Source organism: Alligator sinensis, unplaced genomic scaffold (genome assembly GCF_000455745.1).
Source record: "Alligator sinensis unplaced genomic scaffold, ASM45574v1 scaffold458_1, whole genome shotgun sequence".
Taxonomy (NCBI): domain Eukaryota; kingdom Metazoa; phylum Chordata; order Crocodylia; family Alligatoridae; genus Alligator; species Alligator sinensis.
Window position 1 is genome coordinate 1,805,857 of NW_005841944.1, and position 23,281 is coordinate 1,829,137.

Here is a 23,281-nt window from a genome sequence, read left to right on the forward strand (position 1 = left end):
TCTGCTCCCTTAGATCATAAAGCCAATGGGAACCACTGTAATGACTGGTTCTGACTTCCTGCATGTAAGAGACCACAGGACTTCTTTGAATTCTTGTCTGAAACTGAACACATCATTTAGACAATTAGCCAGTCCAGTTTTTGTGCCCACAATCCATTTATCCAAAATTTAGAGAGGTTTGGGACAGCCATGGAAAACATGACAAAGTTACATAAAAGCTACAGGAGCTCAATCTGTTTAGTTTAACTGAGAGATATTTAAGGGTTAATGTGATCAGTCTCTAATGGGCTGTCTATGGTCTTTTCAATTTAGCAAGACAGAGGTATATATTAAGATCTAAGGGCTAGCAGCTGCAAGACAAATTCAGGCTAGAAACAAGGTGTAACAGGAACAACTGACTGATGGCTGATGTGGGTTCTCCCCACTAAAGGATCCTCTAGGTAAATCCAGAATTATTGAATTTATCCATGTCATTTGGTCTATCATGCAGAAGGGTCAGTCTAGAGGGTCACCAGGATCCTTTCTGGCTTTACAAAGGAATCTATTAATATCGTGATCTGGAATAAAATGATATTCAAAGAGCCCTGGAAATGAATTCTCTGTGATTTTTCCTATGTTAGCACTAGATTGTGATAAAATTTAGGCAATTTAATCCTGAAAATGAAAAACTAGGTGGCTTTCATACCACAATGAAATCTCATGATGAACCTATTAACATTCTAAGGATTTTCTCCATGTTGCCTGGCTGCTTATCTGGTATGCCAACATGCTGTGCCAGCATCCCACTGAAGAATACAGTACAGGAAAAAAGTTTCCACAAGAATTCAGACAAACTGATACTTTACAAATAAGTTAATTTTATTGAATAGGCATCATAGCTTCTCTCTGTTTCAAATAATGGAGAAGCCAATTCACACAGATTACAGAGCTATCAGTTACTTGTAGTAATCTTTCATAAAAGAAAGAAATTAAATACAATTCCGCTATAAAAAGTGCGACAGTTATAACTGGAAGTTTTCCGAAACGAAAGCAAGATTTACTACCTATTGCAAAAATTGGTTTAGTGCTTTAATACTTTACAAAGTAACAATCCAACTGCTAAAAACAGCTCTTACACGTCATCTTTGTCAAAGAATGGATCAGATTAAAAATAACAATTAAATTTAATCAGAATGAAAATTTTATGTGGAAAAGATTCTCGAGAACTCACACTTTCCACGGCAAAAAAAATATTCATTACCTTTAACATTATTCAATGCTCACATTTCTTCAGAACAATCAATTTAATGATTTGGGAAGCAGTTGAAAAATGATCATGTTTTATCTGTAGATGAAAGTGATGGCAACTAATTATATCACTGAACTACTGAAAGGGTAGGGAGAAGATCAATCAGCTTCTTTCACATGGGATGAACATTTAGATTAAAATTATCACATACAGAGAAACCTGGAAAGTCACCTCAACTTTAAATACATCTTTTATATACTTGTTTTATGTATAAATTTTTCATTCCAAAACAATCCTCTGCTAAACCCATAGAAATTGATAAATGACAATAATAAACTAAGATCAAACTTTGAAAAATGAGAATGATTATTTGAGTACAAAAAACTTAATTCTTGCCTTAGAAAAATTAATGCATCTTATGTCATTCCTGTGTTAGCACTTATTTAAACAGTGGTGGGTGCCAACTACAATCTTTCTTTAAAGGAGGGACTCTAGTATAAATATATTTACTCTACAGTTATAACAAGTTTTAAAAATTTGGAGTTTTTTAGGTTATGAGAAAGAGTTGCATCACCTGTCCTGATATTTAAGATTTTATGTTACCTAACTTTGGTTAAAATTGAAGAAAGTTTTTCAACTTGCCATTGAAAGGACTTCAGTGAGTCTAAGGGGTGGCAGCCAGTTTATTTCAATACTTGCACAATCAAACTGTTGCTTGCACATGTACACTGAACACAGAAAGCCAAATCTTCTCTACTCAGGAAGAACTCACAAAGATTTGAATTGCGATTTTTGCATTAAGGACAGAACTAAGATCTGTGTAGAGCAGAGCTTTCCAAACTGTGTGCTGCGACACATTAGTGTGTCGGCGGCAGTGTGTAGGTGTGTCGCGTGAAATGCAGAAAATTTTGCGGAAGGGCACCGCAGAGCTCCCTTACTCGCGTCTGCTTCCCTTGGCCCCTCCCCCGGAACTGAATTACTGTGTCGCGAAATTATGCATGTCTAAAAAGTGTGTCACCAACATGAAAAGTTTGGAAAGCTCTGGTGTAGAGGCTTAAAGAGAAAAAGAAAGAATGCTATCCACATGTAGGAAGATATGCAGGGAGTTCTGCTGGTAGGTCATGTAATAGTTGTTGATAATAAGGTGACCATATTAATTAGGTGTGTATAACTCTAATATACAATGTATTCATTAGAGGAGTATCCTAAAAGTCTTGCCCCTGCTTGAGATGCATCTGGCTTAAACCATAAAGACCCATGCAATAGAAAATGTACATCAAAGGTCAAGAATCCATGTAAACACTGTCTAGATTTTCAAAGCTTGATCTGTCCTTTCTATGAAGAATAATTACAATCACAAACATCAAGGAGGAGCAAGGAGGCTGTCTACAAAGAGTAAAGTCTTTCATTCATGCAACAGTCATTGTAGGGCACAATGAAATATGCATAACAGTTTTTTGCCACCAAAAAACAAACAGAAAACTGAAATGTAAAAACACAAAAGCTATATATGGCTTTAAAAACTGCTTCACAACAAAATGTCTACATTTAATTTATGGAAGCACAAGCATTCTCTGAATGTAACAGGAAGTTTACCAGGATGAATGATGGGTTGGGAAACAAAGGGAAAGATTTATTGCTCCCCTGGGGAAGAGTACAAACCTAATCTAGTTAATTGGGGCAAAGTCCTGTACAAACTGTTAATGTCAACATGGTATGAGACTCCAATTTGGAGCTCCTGTCTACTGAGGTCTGTGTGGCTAATTCCATTTGTTATTTAATTTAGGCTTAAATCCTATTTGTTCTCCTTGGCTTAGGCTGAATGAACTGCGTTTTGTATTGTGTGCATGCAAAGCTCTTTGAGAAGCTCGGAGGGAAAAGTGCTTTCTATACTCTATAAGCATGATATACATTTTACAAATGCTCCAGTACTCAGTCTTGAACAGATGATAAAACCACCCCATCACTATAGGGTTCTCAATATTAAAACATGAAGGCAGATAATAGCAATGTTGAGGGACAATGGTTACTTAACTACCCCTGCTTAGTCCTGCCCAATCTCAATGTTCTTAAAAGAGAGAGAGAGAGAATATCGGTCACGGGTTTTTTTGCCAGATCCCCTACGTATTTTAGTAAAAGTGAGGGAAAAAACCTTCTGAGTTACTTAACCTGGCATAACCTAAGTGCAGGCAGGTAGGGTTGTACAAGGCAGCATTCCACCAATACGGTCTTTAATATGGAGAGGCTGACAATCCCAGTGGGGGGTATCCATATTAAAGATGAGGGCAGCTTAGTCTTTTCTGTTTTGATCAAATTAAGCAGAGTGCTCAGATTCCTGGCAAACTGCCAACCCAGCCTTTGCTTAGGCAATGTTTGGGTGCCAATGATGTAAGCCTTCTAATTTGATTCTCCTGTACATTAGACAGGCGTGCAGGGCCACCTTCTCCTCCTGGCTGCAGCTGTGTAACCTCATCATTATGCTGATATCAAATGCATGTGTAATCAAGAGGAGAATTCAGGTCACTGACTGCTTTCTACTACAACAAAAAGCATTAAAAGGGTCAAACAAAAAGCAAACTTCATTATGAAATGGGGACATTTAGGTGCTGCTTTAGTACAAACCATTCTGCCATGCCTCTCCATTTCAGACACTACAGGTAAAGTGAATTTGTTTTGCTCTGGAAGGGGAATAAAATCAGTTTTTCTCCCTCAAAGAGCCTTTGCAAGGAATTCAAAGATTTGAACTTTTACATAAGTACAACGCTTGGCTGTTCATCTATGTTTTCTGAGTCTATGTGAAATGATCCACAAAACATCAGCTTAGGCAGACAATGGTTTTTCATATCAGGAACTATAGTCTCCTCAAAACATTTTGTTGCCATGGTTACTCTCTTACCCACCATTTACCTAATTGCTTTACTCCCTTTCCTGCTCCTTTTCATTAAGGTTTTCTGTCACATAGACACTTATCAAAGAATTGTAACTTTCAAGAACACTGTCTTTAAAAACTCCATGTGCTGCAAACAACCATACAAAGCAGACAGTTTTACAGCAAAACATAATTATGAAGGCTATAGCAGACTAGAGCAATTTACAGTCATGGTTAAATGAGGAGTTGGGGACAGAGGCTGCATCCAGTTAAGTGACTCTCAGTCCCCAGAGAGCCATAACTTTAAGGCTGTTTGGAACATGGTGGCTTTTACCTACGCCATATGTTCCACAGTGCAAATGCGCATCAGCCATTTAGATTCCCTTGGTACAGTACACACATTCAGGTAATGGGAAGTAAAACAGACTGATCAAAAACCAGCATGTTCATGCAAGAAAAACAAATTGTCATGATCATGCTTTGCAAGAAAAAACCCTAAAGACACGGTCCCCTAACAAGCCAAGGAATCCTAGCCCTAATAAGAAGATAGGTATTAAATGGACAATTATACTGTATTTCAGTACAAGGCAGGTTTCTCCATATCCAAGCAATCACTTTATAAATGATTGCAGTTATTTATATACAAACTGATAATCACTAAAGGTGAATATAATTTTCATTGATTCAAAAAAAAAAAAGAAAAAAAAAAAGGGGGGGGGGGGGGGGGCAGAGCTGTATAGAAACACCATGAATACAGGCTGGAAAAAATATTCACCTTTAGGCACCTAAGCTGACTTGATTTCCTGAAGTCATCAATGAAGTATAAACTCCCATTGAAGTCAATGTTCAGCACCTCTTAAAATCAGGCCACTCATTTTATTAGGCCAAATACATTTTCAGGGTCCTTATTTCAGGAGCTGAATTTTGAAAATTTTGGTTGCAATACATACAACTTCCTACATTTTAAAAACTGTTTGGAATTGTGATTTAGGTAATACATTAGTTACAGTCTTCTTTTTTTGTAAAGTTTCTCAGATATTGATATGTACGGCATGAAATACTATAAAGAAATAAAATCTGAATAATTTAAGCTGATATTCAAATGGAGTGTCAGTGTACATACATTGGAAAGCAATATATAATAAGATACAATTTACCAGTTAGAAGTTGACATCTCTACAATCTAGAGTGATTTTCTCCATGCATAGCTAATTATTACACTAGCTTTGAAATCTTGTTCTAATTTATTTGTTAGGAATAATAATTCATTAATACAATTTTTAAAAACCCAAATAAATCTAGTCTGGTAGATTCAAAATGAGTTATGAATCTCAGCTCAACAGTCTGTGCAGAAGGCTTTTTCATTTGGGAAGAAAAACCTCTAGGTAAATTTATGACACTGAAGCTCCTTATAAAAGAGGGCATGAGTTTAAGTCAAGAGAATGCAAGGGAAGGAGTAGTACTGTACCAAAATATATAAACACAAATTTAAAGCTTTTCAATAAAAAACATTTGTATATTCCAACTTTCAATAGACACTGGAGTGCACAACGGACAAAAAGCAGTCAATTTAGGAGAACATTTACAAAGCTTTCTTTTCATGATTAATGTCTACCAGTATTTCTGAAGTTAACCTATTAAAATGACAACCCTGTTTATAATAAAGGCGCAAAATACTGCTCTGTAGCATATTTTGAAAATAATATAAAAATAATTTCTATATTACAATTTAACTTGGCTTGTAAAATTCCAACATAATACAGCCTTAAATCTTCAAACAGAACACACTTACAAACACCTTTCTTTCTACTTTTGTTTTAACAATATACTGTTTTTAGTCATATATACAGGAAATTAATGTGCAAATTAAATTAAAAAATAGTATAGTTTACTGCAATAATTCAAAGTCTATGCTCTATACTATTTGGTGATACTCCATGAAAGTTGCCATCATTTGAAACAAATATACCTGTAAGTACACTGAAAGAGACTTAAAATGGACTATGCTGAAAAGCCTCTTACAATCAAGGTCAATTAGTTTCTGGGTTTTGGTCTATTTCCATCAGGATCTGAATGTTTAATGATGCATAAAATATTCTGAATGTTATGAAGACAATGATTCCTTATTCAAGATTGAGAGGTGTGCAAAGTCCTGTCCACTACTCCTCAGGCAAAATTCTCACAGGTTCCCTGGGAAACTCTGCCTAAGGAAGATGAGGAGGCATTTGATCTAAAGGGGCCAAATTTTAGACTTGATGCCACAGACATCAACATGTTTACCAATTGTCTGCACTGAAGCAGGCTCACTGATGTCAGGCAGACTATTACTGTGCATCATAAGGCTGAGGGTGTGTCTAACAGTTTGCAGGATTAGGGACATTAAGGACAATGTTCTGGCAGCCCAGCTTGCATACATTATTTGATATGAACACTTTCGGCACAAGAAGACTAAAACAAACCTGGATGCAATCACGCATTACAGATGAACAAAGGCTGCTGTTGTCCAAGCAGATTGTTCTGATCTCCATTCAGGCAGCTTGTCTCAGCAAGCAATTAATCAGCTTCAGGCTATGCTAAGTGGCCCCTCAACACTTCTTACATCATGAAAGGCTGCTGTCATCATGGAATTTTGTGCGTTTAAGGGAACTCCCAAGCCTTGACCTGGTCTAGAAAAAGTTCTTAATAAACACGCATCACAAAACATGCTTGAGGAAGAATCTCTTTTTAGAACATTTTTGCATGTTATCTTTTAAGTTAACATGGAAGAAGAGCCTATTACTTGTTAGAGAAAGCCTGATCACACTTTATATTGATAGTGCATTTATAAGCAGTTTATAAAGCTTAATACATTACTGATAATCAATGGTGAGTATATCCAACATACGTTACAATAATCTGTGACACTCTCCTCTGGATGGGCTTATTGCCTTGACAAAACAAGCTGCCTATCTCTGAAATGTCCTTATAACAGCCATTGCTCCTTTAGTAGCCCTTTATATGCTGCTTAGGAATGGAACTTCAATGCAAAGTGCGACTGAGACTTAGTATGAATTATAGGCTTTTTTTTTTTTTACCATGAACAGACCTTTGAATTGGAAAGAATTGATGAACAAGAGAAAACACTTGCCTAAGAAGTTTTTTGTTTAAAGAGTTTAGAGTAAAAGAAGTAGCTACATATTAAAAACATCTAAACAATACCTACTTCCTCTAACCTACATTTCTCCTATGAATACATTTTTGCATTTGCATGTAGCTTTTATTAAAAGTGGGGCTTTAACCCCTGAGAAGTGGATGATAACATATTTAAATAATATATTTTCTCTCTTTCAACACACACCTTTTCCCCACAAATACAACTTCTGGAAACTGGTGTGTGCCTTGAATGTGAGAAAGTAGAGTAAGAGCAATTTCTGCTGCTTATCAACATGGGCTCCAGGCAGCAGGCTCAGCTCCCTAGCTGCTGCTACTCAGTTACTGCAAGGAAAGATTTTTTTTTCCCCTTCATTCTGCCTTTCAAAAATAAGGTGTGCATCATATTCTGGGGCATGCTGTATGTGAGAAAATACAACATTCTCTCATGGCTTCAAGCTCCACATGTACACCACAATTTTCTCAAAACTGCAAGTTACATTTAAAAGAAGGCGCTCTCGCTTCAGGTAAAGAAATCATGGGCTGACCTGCAGACGTGCTGTATCATGGACAGAGAGCACAAAATTAAATCAGAAAGGTAAAATATCTCACTGGTAGCATAGCCACCATCAGCTAGCACCTGGGATTGAAGGGGAAACCTCCAGAAATCTAAACAGCCAAGAGCTATAACAGACATGTGCTTTCCTATGGATCGAGCACAGAGCGGGACACACGATACTCATCAACCTGGGACTTACACTTGTTCCAGGATCAGAGAGGGCAAAAGGGTTGACAAATATACTACTTATGCAAAAGAACAGCAAAAAATGAAGCCAGTGGGTATTCTCCCTATCTAATTCCTTGGTGTGTATTTTGTTTTATTGCTGATGGACATAAGCCACAAGCTGTATCCACCATAATGTTTGTAATATTGACTCTATGCTATAAGCTCAATAGAGCAGGCACTATATTTAATTGTTTGGACTGTATAGTGCCAAACACAGTGTCTGTGTTAAATAAATCATAGAAGTGAATGGGATACAGTCTGATTTCTGTTCAGGAATAAGGAAGGCAAAACTGAGGGGACACAAATGGATTAAAGAACATTTAGACAGTGGAGAGAGAAGATTTGGCAAGCAATGGCCAATTTCAAAATAATCTCTTTAAGAGCTGTCAAATGTAAAGGTCAGCAGTAGAAAGGGGTGCTCGGAAAAAGTTTTTAAAACTGTCCTGAGTAAATTAACCATGGGGTATCAAGGATGGGCTGCTGAGGAAAGGAACTCCTGTTTAATTGTGCCTATCATTATTACAGCATGATAGGTTTACTCTAAAGACTTTAAGAAATACATTCTTACTGATAAGAATCATGGAAACTTATCAAGAATTTTCCATGCATGATAGAGAGAACTCTAGAATAATTCTGATATAATTCTGTGACTATTCAGCCAGTCAATTCAATGTGGAAAATATTCTAAATTAAGGATTTAATCTGTTCAATAATAAGGAGAAAAGTTATCACTTGTATAAATGTTGATTTTTCTGTAAAACTTTTCCCACCTCCTTTCAGGCGCAGTGCATCCTAAAACTTCCTATAGGCAAAATTAATTTATTTAAAAGGTTTAAACAAGCAAAAGATGTAATTGTTAAGTGTGTGCTGTTACCATATTTCTTCTTACCCAGAAATGTCACAGCTGAATGAAATGGACTGGTATCCATTTCTGCCAATTTTTCAGGCTTAGCTTTATAAAGAAGCATTTCTAGGCATTCCAAATGTTACTGCTATTCTAAGGCTCTAAACATTCTTTAATATTTCTTTCTTTTATTCAATTTGTTTCTGTCCCTTCTAGTTTCTGTCTCTTCCACCATAACAAACAGAGTCAAGTGTGCTCAATTTGCTTTAACATGATCTAAAAATCACAGATTTCTTTGGCAATGAGAACTATATGTAATCACCACAGCTAAGTGAAAAAGAACACTGCATATCAGTAAGGACATGATTTCAAGAAACTTGCACACCTTAGGGAGGAATCATACAAAGGGAGTTTGAACAATTCATTAAGTCTGATAACATGTCCCATTCATGAAAAATGGATGCAAGTTCAATAACATTCACCGTATGTTCCAAAGACTGCTAAACACATGAAACGCAGGTCTGGATTCATTAAGGAGCTAGCCAGGTATTACCTATTCGATTTTTATAAATTCTTTTTCTCTCTGCCTGGTTAAGTCTCTGATTCAACAAAGCATTTAAGTATGTGCTTATGTGCTTAACTTTAACCAACTGCCAGAATCCCACTGAATGAAGGGCATACCAGTAAACGTTACTTGTTTTCTTGAGAAGAATGGAGTTAAGTATGAGTGTAAGTTATTGGCTAAATCAGGGTTTTAGAGCATGTCTTTGCATTTGCATGAAAGTTAATTGGGAGTAACTTCACTTCAGCTAAATATTATTGGGTATGTGAGATGAAAATTAGGGTCTAAGCCTCTTGTGGCCTGGGAAAAATGCTATTCAATATTTGAATAAAACTGGACTCATGATCCTGACCATGGCAGAGAATCACCATTAACAGAGTTGTTAAGGAAATGGCCCTTCAACACAAATGTAGGTGGATAGAGAGTCATTGTTTCCTTACAAATGCAACTGCACGAACAACTCCAATTTTATTTCCTTATTTGCATTGTTTGGTGGTAAAAAATACAAATCATGTAGTCAGAAAAACTTGTAGACATAGACCCCACAAATCTACCCGGATAGTATGTGCGATCCCATCTATCTGCTTGTCACAAACGCTCGAAATTGTATTTTCAAAAGGAGGAGGAGTGTCATAAATGCTTATTGAAATATTAGGACATGAAGACTTGTGTAAATTGACAGCTGAAAGAGTATTCAAGCTGGAATTTCACAGCCATCTGGGAAGCTCTTTGTGGAGGTGTGTCAGTCAGTACAGATGACTCAAACAATAGTTGTTGCCAACAGAATGGAAGTAATGTGTAGATGAAATTAGATGGAATTAGTTTTGCGAAGACCACTATCTTGTAATTTTGGTGAATTAACAAATTACTAAAAATTGAGGTCAGATCATGGACAGAGGAAATTAAATTAATGTTACATATTACCTCTGCTGAATAGTTTACCCTGCTCTGGATTATTCCACAAATTTCTGGTTAGTTAGTGGATTCATATGCTAAGATTACTGGCTGGGGTACAACAGACACCATATTTTTCCCCACAACATCCAAAATTTGTCTAGATATCAACAAGCAAACAAACAGCCCAACTGACACTTTCCTGAAAGAGCCAAACAAAATCCAACAGAAACTACAGCTATAAAGATAGAGACCTCATGAGTCCAGACCTTCAGTCACGTGCTCCGAAGAGATTGCATTTCAGACTAAAATGAATACAAAGGGTTTATAAGAAAGAAGTGTGTTGCTATGTTAAAAAATAAGCAGTGTGCAAAATTACTACCCTTCCAAAAAAGGGTCATGAAAAATGTTGTCACTGAGAAAAAAATACTACTGGCATTATGATGGCTCTACAATTTCAAATGTATCAGAGGCAGATGCTATGCTATGACAATGCCACATTGCCAACATTATGACTTTTCCCTATCATTCTACTACCTGAGTGATGTCAGTGTAAATTCAGGCACCATTAGTAAATTTTTGACCAAACGTATTCACAGCACTGACAAAGGAGTAAACAACCTTTCAGCTCACCAGCGTATGTAAAAAAAGACACTGACAAAATGGAAAACAATACATTTTTATGATAAATTAATCCTCTTATTTCTGCATTGACCTGAAAAAGAGACGAACTAGACATTATGTACCATCATTCCCTTTTTAGGATTCCTTTTTCTATAATCCATCACTATTTACTTCATAAGTAAGAAAAGAGTGAACCTAAGTAGTCAGGGAAGGATCCTGACAGTCCTCAATGCCTATGTCCCTTACTTTCTCTCTCCCTGCGTTTTAACTCCTCTTTGTAGCAGTATGAACAATAATTTTCAGTTTCAGGACGACCATAAAAGGAACAGTTCTCCTTCTTGCAGCGGTTCTGCTGAATGGAATAAATAGGGCAAACTGTGCTTCTGCCTTGATTTTTATCATTGTTCAACCAGGTCTGAGGTGCCTCCTCATCAGCATATTCTAAGCAGTCTCTAATATCACCGGTATTAAACCCATTTGTATATGTCTGCGACTTATGTTCAGTAGGCATAGTGTAGCTCAGTGATTCCACTGTGTTCACAGTACGGATACCTGCTATCCGGGCTGGGCTATAGCTCTGTGAAGACAGTGATCTATTCTGTTGGGGATACGTGGCACAGGTTTTTAAGGTGCCAACCACTGGCTTATAGGTATCATCTTGGAAGCTTGATGGCTTGGAGTTGACATCATGCAAATGGATAACGCTTTGCCTTTGAACAGGTGGAGTATGGCTATAGTGGGCAGATACTGGAATGGGTCCACTTTTCTTAGCACCATTACTAGGTGAAGAAAATGACCCAGGAGTGGGACTAGTGCGATCTTTAAACTTTAAAACCAGTTGAGTTGTATGGCTTTGAGGCAAGACTGGTGATGCCCTGTCCTGAGGAGATGTTTCCAACTTTTCTTTTGAATATGCTTCTTGTTCCAGCTTCCTGCTGGATGACCCATTGAGTGAAGCCTTTTTCTCAGCCTCCTTTCTCTTCTGTTCCTGCTCTGCATTGAAGCGCTCTTGGGCACTGGTCAAGTAGTAACCTATCATCTCCTCATGGAACTGATGTCTATGGCTGGTCAGTAGGAGGCCAGCAAAAATAAACTTGCGTTCACCTTGCATGGCAGCTCTCAAAATGTTGAGGCTGAGCTTCACATCAGTGCTGTACTTCCATGGGTCAGACTGTTTGTCAGAGAGGGACTTTGAGTTCATTTTTTCAGTGGGTGAGTTGCTTGCTTTGTCAGTAGGAGATGGAGTTGTCTTTTCAGAAGGAGAAGTGCTTGCAGACTGTCCTGACTCCTCCTTGCTCCCTTTGCGGGACTTAGACTTCTTCTCTTTGACTTTGTCTACGATGTCACCATTCTTCCCGTTTCCTGAATTTGCTCTGCTCATCTTGCCATGCACCAGCCCCCCGAGCCCACCCATATTCTTTTTCAGCTTAATTCCTAGGGTTTTACTGAGGCTTCCAAGCTTATTGGCAACTGAATCCGTCCTGTTTTTGTCTTTATCCTTCCTTTGTTTCTCCTTTTCTTTTTCTTTACCATTTTTGCCATTATTGCCATTGGAATTACTACAGATGGAGTCTCGGTCTGAGTCCATTGAATCAGCCAGAGACTGAACATCTTCCCCTGCTGAAGCAGTTGGAGATTCTGGCTGAGCCAAAGGGGCCTGTTGAAGGAAAGTAATTAAAATTAGATACAATTAAATGATTTTGCATAAGGAATAGCTTAACAACAGCAGCAGCAACACCACCTCTGCTTTGATTTTTTTCTTTAGACTAGCAAAAGTCACTGCTTTTTTTTTTGTAAATTTAATTAACCTTTTCATTGTACAGGCCCAACACTGTTCACACTAGTCTTCTGCCTCCCCTGAACAGATGTTGCCAGTCATATTTAACTGTGGGACTCCACTGATGATAAACACCATATATACTAGAAACTCAGCTGAGACCACAAGCTCATTTCATTTGTAACCCCAGGAATAAAAATAAACTTCCAGAGTTAAAAAGAAACCAGACTAACCTGTCTGTATAAACTTTGAAAAAGGGTTCACTCGGTGGATCATTTGCTAAGAGATGCCAAGTGCCATAAGTGCTCTTTGCACTCAAAGACTACAGTGGGTATTGAGTATGTTGAGCATCAAGTCTCACACATCCACCAACATAAACACAAAATATTTAATTAATGAGAATTGCCGAGTAAAATTCACTCCTGTGCAGAGCACTGGAACTGGGCTTATACATCAATTCAGTACTCTAATTAAAGCTTGTGATGACCTTCTGCACAGGGATGGAATTCACAGAGGAAGAGCTGCACCTCTACGGGGGAATTACTATGTGCATCTTGCTTACCTACTCAAAATCAACTCATCCATAGCTAGTTTTTCATGACCTTGGCCGTTCAGAAAAGTGCAACTGAAATGTAGTTACGCTCTCAGTTGAGTGATTTAATATATTATAGCTTGCTGGCTCTCCTTTTCTGATGTAAATAACAGATGCTCATATAAACAACAGAAACAGCTGCAGATCTTTTGAGTTATATATGTACATGCTTATCCTTTATATTACTGAAACACTAAATATTGGAAGCAAGAAATAGTATGATTTAACTTTTATTTCATCAAGCAATAGAGCAGGGGTGGCACTGGGGAGAGTGTTTGCTTTTTTTTGGGGGGGGGGGCTATAGCCACTCCAAAATTCGCCTTAGCACCCCCATAGCCAGTGCTGCCCCTGTCAAAGCCCCCTGCCTCCCCACTGGGCTGCTGCCACTTGCCCTGCACAGCTGAGCCTGCCCCGCTCCTGCCCACAGAGGCAGGGCGCCTTAAGTGGTTATTGTTAAAAAACAAATAAGTATGTTTAGCCAGAAGATGTATAGCACAGCCCCCCCCAATTTTCTGTCTAGTCCACCTCAGTCCCCGGACCGGGAAGAGGCTGGTGCCGCCCCTACACTAGAAGTAAAACTTTGCTGACTTTGAAATCAGTAGGATATTTGCTACAGATTTCTGTTTACCTAGGATTTCTCTTTAGGAGTTTGTTTTTTGAAATGGTTATGAACTTGTTTGAACTTTGCAATGAAGCAATCTCCATCCTTCGCTGTCAAGGAATGAAAAAGCATTGAAAGTTTTTCAGCCACAGCAATGCTAATGGCACTGCAGACAGGTTAACACAGTGGGAAAACAAAGGCATAAATCTGTTAGGAGGGAGGTAATCTCAAAGTAAGTAGACAGACTGCAGGTGGGACTATGGGGATCTGTTACTGCATCGGGTTGTCAGAAACTGTGGGGGATTAACTGGACATGGTAGATGAAAGAGATAAGAAAAAGAGACTTGCTTGCAGTGGGAACTATCAGGGGGTGCTTGGACCAATGAAGAGAACTGAGAAGGAAGGAAATTTGAGGTCAGAGGAGAAGGAACATCATGGACAGGAAAAGGAAGGATCAGGGTCTGAGGGCAAAAGTCATGCCTTGGCTAGCTTGCATTTCTGTTGTGCTCTACTTGACTTGTATTACTTCAAGGGCTTAGAGCACTCCATCACCAAAAAAGAACATAGCAACCAGGTATATTCACAAACTACTAAAGCAGAGCTCAAGAGCCTTGTCAAGCATGAGGACCAAAGGCTGCATCTTCTCCAACATGACATTGCAAAAAGGATACAGAATACATCACTAAATGAGGAACTTTAGTACAACAAGGTAAACAGTAAAGCTCCTTAGTCCTTTTCTGCATTACTGGGGAGCCTCAGCCTAGAACCATTTCCAGGTTGTTACCTGGCTTCTTATTATAGATAGAGTACAAACATCTGCACGCCTTTTGATCACCAGAGATGTTCACCAGGGCACTATGTGACAAGTGAACACCTTTACAGTGCTCCCTTCTATGAAACATATGGATGTTCAATTTTCTCTAGCCCCTTTCCCCTTCCATGATTTCCTGGATCTTTTAAAAACTCTTGCACCCTAAACATGTAAGGGAAACTGTGCAAAAATTTAACTTTTTACACTCTTAAAAACCCTTGCCATTTTCTCCACACTCTCAATTCCTCTCCTCATCCCATCTCTCTGTCACCATCAGCTACCAGAATAACTAACCCCCATTTCATTCCATGTAAGTTGCATAGGAGTGTTGTATGGCTGCTTCCATGTTGGTGCCCTAGGTATGCACCAGCTCCATCCTCCCATAGTGCCAGGCTACCAATTTGGCAACAACTTGTGGCTTTTCAGGCACCTCTTAGTGAAAATGTGAAGCCAGGAGTTTTTAGTGTGTATAAAAGAAATGGGGTCAAATTTGGCTCTTGGTGCTGAAAAAAGGGCAAATGAAGTTCCTGGGACATAACGGGGGAGAGCGGGGGTAAAGTCTAAATAGTTCAGGAGAACATTAAATATGTGAAAGTGAGTCTTAGGCAAGAAGCAAAGAAAAATAATTTCATTATGGTAGAAGAAAAGCTGTTGTAATCTCATCTCTACTGCTCTCTTACCTTTCCACAAGAAGCTGCTTTTCAGCAAGAAGAATTTATTGCAAAAAGGACCAGGCAACTGTTTTATAGAAGGCTTTAAAAAATTAGACAGAAAATGTACATGTCTAATCCCAATCTCACTGAACTACAACAGGCCTTAGGCCTCTTGAATTGTTCCATTCTTCAGGTGGTTGTACAGTTAGGCAAACCCTACATCCTATCCTGTCAGCATATACTTGACTCTAGGCCAGGTGCCTCACGTTGTTTAGACAAATGGAGGTTTACCCGTGTTTCAGATGGTATACGTATCCAAGTTACATTCATGTAGCTGTGCAGAAGATTAAGCTTTGCCTCCAGAGACAGAATCAAACTGAGGAAGAAAAAGAAAGAGGAAAGAAAACAGATAGATTAATTAGTTTAAAAACTTATATCTGAGGAAAGTTGATGCTTATATTTATCAAGAGAGAAGCTGTTCAGAGCAACAGTAACTCATATCACAGTAACAGAATTGAGACCCACCCAGCTTTTTTTTCCCCTCAAATCAAGAGAGAACATGAACAAAGTCCTCTCTATTAGCACATGCCATGATATATGTATATATATATTCTGCAGGTTCAAGACCCTGTACTATTAATCTTAGAGTCATAGTGAGGTCTTACTTGGCCAGTCTGGTGTTATCATTGTCATCTTTCCCCCACTCCCAGTCTTTCCCAGGATCAACCGCAAAGTGCAAAGGCAGTAACTTGTGTTCTGAGTCAGTCAAAGGGATCACCGCTGAAGGAAAGAAGAAATCAGGAGAGAAGAAATGGATTTAGCTGGAAAAAAAAACAGCAGGAGAAGCAATAGACTGAAGGAAAGGGCCAGAAGGGGAACATGATGAAAAAGCATCTAACACTCTAAAAAATCTCTGAAATGCTTATAACTTCAGAAAATCCTCACTAATGAGGCCTTGCAGCCTTCCACATCTGTACCAGAGTCTCAGGCATGGGTAGATTCAGGATTTTGGAAAGGGGGTACAAGAGCAGTGACCTGTGCTGCAGGGGTGGCTACACCCTGGCTCCCAGTCTCCCTGCTGGTGGGTAGAGCATGCTGCAGGAGCAGCGGTCGGAGACTTTTTTTTTTTTTTTTTTTTAACATCCTTCAAGCAGGTAAGGATCTTTCTTCCTTCCTCCCTTCTCATCCATGGTCCATGGCATGTCCTCCCCTGCCATTCTCTCCTTCCTTCCTTAACCACCACTGTCCCTGCTGCTGTTCCCAGCTGACCCAGGAGTGTGGGGACCCTGGAGCCACTCCTGTCCTGCTGCTGCATGTGGAGCCAGAGTCAACTAGAGACAGCAGGGGCAGCAAGCTGATTCCCACCCATTGCATTTGCTCTCAGGCTGGCAGGGATTATAGGGGATCTTCCTGCTGCTACTGCTATCCCTGGCTGAGCCTGGCTCCTAGGAGAGACAGGCTGGAGTGGGCAGGAAGTGCTCTGGAGCTTTCCCTCAATTCCTGCCTCCCAGGGAAGCCAGAGACATCCATGAGCCTGGGAGAAGTGCTGCTGAGGATAGAGGGGAAGGGAGGAGAGTATTTTTGCAATGCGAACATGTGGCAGATCCTTCTTTGTGACAGATTCTGGGTTCCAGGGATCTGCAGTCACTTCTGCTAGAAGAGAGAGGAAGGTATATCTTTTTGTTCCCCAACCTGATTTGCAAATCAGATTCTTACTTGCTTTAGGGACTTAAAAAAAAAAAAAAAGTCCCTGCCTGCTGCTTCTCCATGGTGGTTGACTGAATGGAGGGGTGAACCTATGCCACTGCACTCTACCTGGATCTGCCTCTGGCATCAGGTATTGTATTTGTTGGAAAAATATAGACTGTGTACAATCATACCCAGAGTCTCATAGACACGAATGAGGCAAATGGCATGAGCCAGGATGGAGTAAAAGTTGTTGGATCAGCTTCTTAGGCTGTGTCTACACTAGAGAGTTGTACTGTTTTAACTGTACTGGTAGACTGGTATAGTTAAAGCTGTACCACCCCCTACTGTGCATATACAATTAAACTAGCTAAAAGAGGAAAGGAAGAGGAGTTATATCAATGTAAAAAAAAGTATGTTGCAGCATAACCATGCTCACGTAGGGGTTCTGTCAATAAAATTATGTTTATAACAATATTCAAATCCAGAACCTAAAGAGCTGTGCCTAGATAAATGCCATGTGCAGACCAGGGCTGGCTGCAATTCTGAGCAGGAATCCCAACATTTTGTAATGCACAATGTCTATCTACAGTGATATCCTACATTATAATATTGAAAATAGCTAAAACAAATGACGGTCACTCTAGCAACCAGCTCCACAAGGACAGTAGTTTCGCAAACGGGTCCTCACGTGTGTATATAAAAATGTACGTGTGTGATTCGTGGTTTTCATTTTTCACCCTTAATGTAAAAGTACTGTACGTTGATAAAAGCATTATACATAGAAACAGAAAGGAAAGAACAAGTCAGAAGATTTAGACTCAGGTAAAAAAAACAATTAGGATATTTAAGAGCCTGGAGCACAGCCCACAGCATACATGCAACAGCATATAAATTCAAGGACTGGGTCAGGTCCACTGAGAGGATCAGGTCATCTCTGTTGCTTTCCTACTTTTTGCTAGTTCAAGTTAGCGTTAGTTTCCAACATGAGGTTTGATGGCTCTGCTGTTTATTTAGCAAGACAAAGATAAGTTTTACAGATTTGTATAGGCCTATTTTATATAAAGTAAGTTTTACAGATAAACTGTTTTCTTCATCACCACAAACAAGCCAAGAATAAAGGAACAGAAATCTTAACTAACACTGAAATCTTTCTTCCATTTCATTAAAAAACAGAAAAAGCTGCGGGGTTGGACAGGGACTCTTGTTCCTTAGAATTCTGAAGTTCACTATTGCTCCAGTGACAATCAATCAGGAAACGAGATTTTCCATAACACAGGCATAAATGACTTATTGTGGGTATTCATCCAACCAAAACCAAAGGGCAAAGGAACTCTGAAACTCATGGCAATGAATAATTCAGAGGTTATTACCTGTGCTATAAACAATACTTAACTGTTATTTTCCAGCAGCACAGAAATATATTATCAGCTCTAGGAGATAGAGCTTTTCTGGCTAAGTGCTATTCATTACAGATCAAAACACAGGATATAATCTACCTTTTTAATAATCAAGCTGAAATAACTATAAAAGTGGATATTCCTGATAATGACTGTATTAGAAAATAAGATCAAAGAAGTTTAGTTTTCTACAGAGAAGGTGGGAGTGGAACAACAAAATGCTGTACATTTTTTGTGCAAACACTGCCCCCTACTGACTAGCAAAAAGTACTATTTCTTTGCATTTTTCCAGGTTTCTTTTTGTGCAAAATATGAAAAACTGCAGGATATTAACTAATTTTCACTACAGATGCTGCTATTACGTTCAGGTATGGATCAATGTGTTGCTAGACACTTTCAACTCTTTGAAGAATGTACGTTTGGAAAGCAAGTACAGCATCTGATTTTTCAGTTTAAAATCACAAAAGTTTTGCATTAGTCACCAACTTATTGCTTAATAGAATGTTCCAAAAAGTATCAAAAAACAGCTGGAAGCAATTATTACGCTTGATTATGACCTCCCATGCACCGGGGTAATACAGGGGCTCACTACAGTGATGTAAGTGGAATTACACCAGAGGAACAAAAATGACAGAATAAGTGAAAACAAAACCAAGTCCCTGTGTTGTGAGCATCACTTCAGGTACTAAAAGGAATGTGTAGTCATAATATTTGCTATGCAAATTAAGCTCAGTAAGCAAACATTATGTACTACTTCAGGATTTACTGTGCACCTCACAAACATACTGTATCGTGAGATTACAGGTGCAAAGGAAGAGCCTCCATTAAGGCAAAGATAATTTAATATTCAATCCCAGTGGCATATACTTCTGCCTCAAACCTATGCATGCAAAGGACATGAAGTGTGATTTGATTTACATGGTTTTACCATGAGGCTTGAATCCCAAATCCCTTTATTATTGTCACATGTGTCTTTGGATCTACAAGTTCCCCCCACCCCACAACAAAAAATACAAACTGATAAGAACATGGTAATTTTTTGGGTTTAGCACACCTTCAAGATACTTAAATTATAGTTTCCTTTTAAAGAACAATGACAGGTACTTATTAACGGTTTCATAATATTTTTAAGGAATCCATTAAAACTAGGTGTTCTATTGATATTGAAAATATACAAATTCACGACTTTACTAATAGTAGGATTTTTAAAAAAGCCATTTATAGAAAATAAACTTGATCCTAAATTGTCCCAATAGCGCCACACTAATCTCTCCCTCAGTACAATATTTTAAGTGCTAATATGTTTTTTATCTCCACATATGCACATGGCTTTATTAAGTTCCTTATAGATGGTATTGTTAAAGCCCTGCATTGAGAATATATACTGTAAAGTGACTCTTGTAGGTAGCTTGAGATAGATATGAAGCAATATTATTCTTTTAATGTAAAAATTAATTGCTGAACTCCTGGACTCCATTCTCACTGCAAAGGATTCCCCTCTCTCAAAGGAAAATCACTGTTGTTAATTTATTGTAAGCTCCCCCTCTGCTTCCCATAGAAAAGCTCCCCGTCCACTCCCCATAGAAAAAGAGGCAATTTAAAATTCTAGGACAGACTTCACAGTCATTTCTAAAATGAATAGGGCCCGAATCGGGGACAGTGATTCGATTCGTTGATTTGGATCACTGTCCTGATTTGATTTGGCCAAATTCGAATCTGAAGATTTGGTGCTGATTCGGAGAATCAGCAATTTGGACATAGACACAGCTTTAAATGTGTTTTCTACATACCTCGAGGTACCAGGCGCGACTCGTGAACGCTTCCAATCTGGGGCGGATGGAGCATCCCACAGGAGTGCGGGGGAGCCCCTCCGTGTGAACCTGGAAGTGGACTGGAAGTACTTCTGGGTCTGCCGCTGAGCGTGTGGGGGACCCTCCTGCACCCTCCCGGCTCGGCAATTGGCTGCAGGGGGACCCCGGGTGCCCTTCCAGACTGAGGAGGCGCCAGTCTAGGGGGCGGGGTCCCCCACATGCTCCCCAGCAGATCCAGAAGTGGACCAGAAGTGCTTCTGGTCCACTTCTAGGTCCACTACCAAGCGCTCTGGGGACCCCCACACAGTCCCGTGGGACATTCCATCTGCCCAGGCATCTCAGCATTCACAAGCTGTCTGGTACCTTGAGGTATGTAGAAAAACATTTAAAACTGTGTCTATGTCCGAATCATCGAATCTTTCCAAGTCTCTCTGAATCGATACAGAGGATTCCGATTTGATTCGGAGGGATTAAAGAGTCTCCTGATTCGATTCAGATTTGGAGATTCAGCTGCCAAATCAGGTCAAATCTCTGCTGAATCAAATCAGTGACTGAAGCTTCGCACAGCCCTAGCCTTTGTAGCCTCCAGTTGGCTTACTAACAATACAGCTTGCAATTGGCTGGTGCTCACATACAGTCAAGCATATTTATTAAAAACCATATGCTAGTTAACACAGCCTGAAATAGACTTGACAGATAAAAGTCACTGCAACTATTCCTGAACAACAGCTTTAAAAAATATGGCAAGTGGCTTTTTTCCATTTCACAGTTTGTCATGCTACTTGCACATGGTAGTATGTTTCCAGTCATCTGTCCCGTTGTCTCACAGCCCTTTATATTGGTTTACTTTTAACAGCCACCAAGCAGATTTTCTAGATATTCCTAAAGCCCCTGACAAATTCCAATGCTAGAGAGATGCTCAAGAGCAAAACTTTTTAACAAGTATATTATTGAAAATGTACTATTGTCAAACAACTGATAATTATTCCAGGTTGATTATAAGGAGACCCTTCACTGCCCCTCCCCTCAAATTGTGCAGTCAAATGTTATTCGTAACTTTGTAATGGCCTACAATTATGTTGCATGTATTTAAATTAAAATAAAACTAATTGTTTATAGATGATGATGGCCACAAACAGCTCTGTTCTCAAAAGGACTATCAGCTAGTAATGCCACCTTAGTAACTTTTATGTATACTGTATATTACTTTAATATGCAGCCCAATGGATCTAGCCATGAGAAGAAAACCTTGTACAGCGGATTCCTCTAATGGCGGAGAGCATCTCTGAAGCTCGCTCTTTCAATCCTTGCCCAACTGCCAGTGTTGGGAACGTGGCAAAGAGTTGCTCCAGTCACATCCCAAACAAAATGCTGCCATAACAATAATAAGCTATATGGTTGCTCTAATCTGTATGAGGAATCAGTTCAACAGCTGAAAGATGCAGCATTCCCAGACATTCCCAGTGGCCCAGCACCACTTGGCTGAGCTGCAGTATTCAAGCCTCACTCAGATTTGTTCCAACTGGTAATATGAAATCAGGTCACACTGAACACAATTTTGATTTAGTGGCCTCTGTAATTAACCAGTTACTGCCTTTGCTTGTATGGTTGAATTAAAGTGAATCAGTCTGAAATGTACGAGCAACTTCTTAGGAAGTATCGAAGAACAATAATAAATAATCAAGGTCCATATTTACTACATTTACCAAAATCCAAGATGATTTTGAATTTAAGACAACCCCCCAATAATTAGATTCTATACATGGAGATTTTTTAATGTGTTGGAATTTTCCACGTACTGAATCTAATTATTGGAAGGTCATCTTAAATTCATCTCAACCACAACTGTGGCAGGGAAAGCAGTGGTGGAGAAAGAGGCCAGATTCCTACCCCTTGCCCCCACATGCCTGCCTCCCCACCCTTTGTCCCCCTATGTCTGCTCCCTGCTACTTGCCCCTGCCCCCCAAGAGCTGCTCCTCTACTACTTGCTCAGCATCCCCCTGGCCCCCACATGCCCCATACCCCTCACTCCCACTGCCTGTTCTCTACCATCTGCTACCTGCCACTTCCTCCCCCTGTGTCTGTACCTGACCCCCTGTCGTTTGCCTTCCCCTACCACTTGCCCCCTCTGTGCCTGGTCCTGCGCCTGCCCCTCTGCTGCCCTTCCCTCCTGCCCCCAGCACTTACATTTGGAAGCAGTGTGGCTCTGGGCACTCAGTAGTAGGCCTGTGCAAAGCAGCTAGTATCGCTTCGGATTCAGATTCGGATGATTCGAGGGACAGTGATTCGATTTGGTGATTCTAATCACTGTCCTGAATTGAACTGGCCAAACTGAACAGGCCCCATCCCCTGCCTGCTTGCCCAGCCCCATCTCCCTAGCATTTTAGAAAAAAAAGGGAGAGAAAGCCCCGCACTTACTGGCTCCTGCCAGGCAGGGTAGCGGGGGGATCACCGCTGTCCCCCACTGACCTGCACCGTGTGGTGGGGTTCTGCCATGAGCCCCCAGGGGCCCCAATGGCCACTGCAGCAGCCAGTGAGTCCAGGGCTTTCCCCTACCGCCCCCAAAGTGCCGGAATGCTGGGGTTGGGCAGGGCAGCCATTGATGGGCCTGGGAGAGCAGGTGGGGGTCAGCAGGCACTCAGTGGGGGCTGAAGGAGCAAGCAGAGGATGGGGCCTGGTGGGGGTCCCCTCATGGTCCCTTCTCCCCTCCTCCAGCCTCCCCCCCGTTACCAGCATGAAGCCTGTGTCTAGCTCCCTGCAGCAGTGAGCAAGGACTGCCCGAATCTCCATATCTCCTCTGAATCTTTTCTGAATCAATTTGAATCTTTTTATTCATCTCCTGATTTGATTTGGAGGTTCAGCCACCGAATCGGGCTGAATCTCCTCCGAACTGAATCAGTAACTGAAGCTTCACACAACCCTACTCACTGGCAGCAGCTCCAGCCCAAACAGGCAGAAGCAGCAGTGGCAGCTTTGGGCCAGGGGACAGACAGTGTGTGTGCATGTTTGGGGG

At 40.0% G+C, this 23,281-nt stretch overlaps 1 protein-coding gene across 1 annotated transcript in view; it reads right to left on the reverse strand.

The window, feature by feature from the left end:
* Positions 1–5,848: 5,848 nt before the first annotated feature.
* Positions 5,849–23,281, reverse strand: part of OTUD7A (OTU deubiquitinase 7A) — a 193,123-nt gene continuing 175,690 nt past the window's right edge. Inside the window, exons 14-16 of the mRNA XM_025199446.1 lie at positions 16,037–16,151; positions 15,663–15,747; positions 5,849–12,594 (exon numbers count right to left, since the gene is read on the reverse strand). Coding sequence (XP_025055231.1) covers positions 11,164–12,594; positions 15,663–15,747; positions 16,037–16,151 — 1,631 coding nt within the window. The 3' untranslated portion in view covers positions 5,849–11,163. The remainder of the gene's footprint in view (positions 12,595–15,662; positions 15,748–16,036; positions 16,152–23,281) is intronic.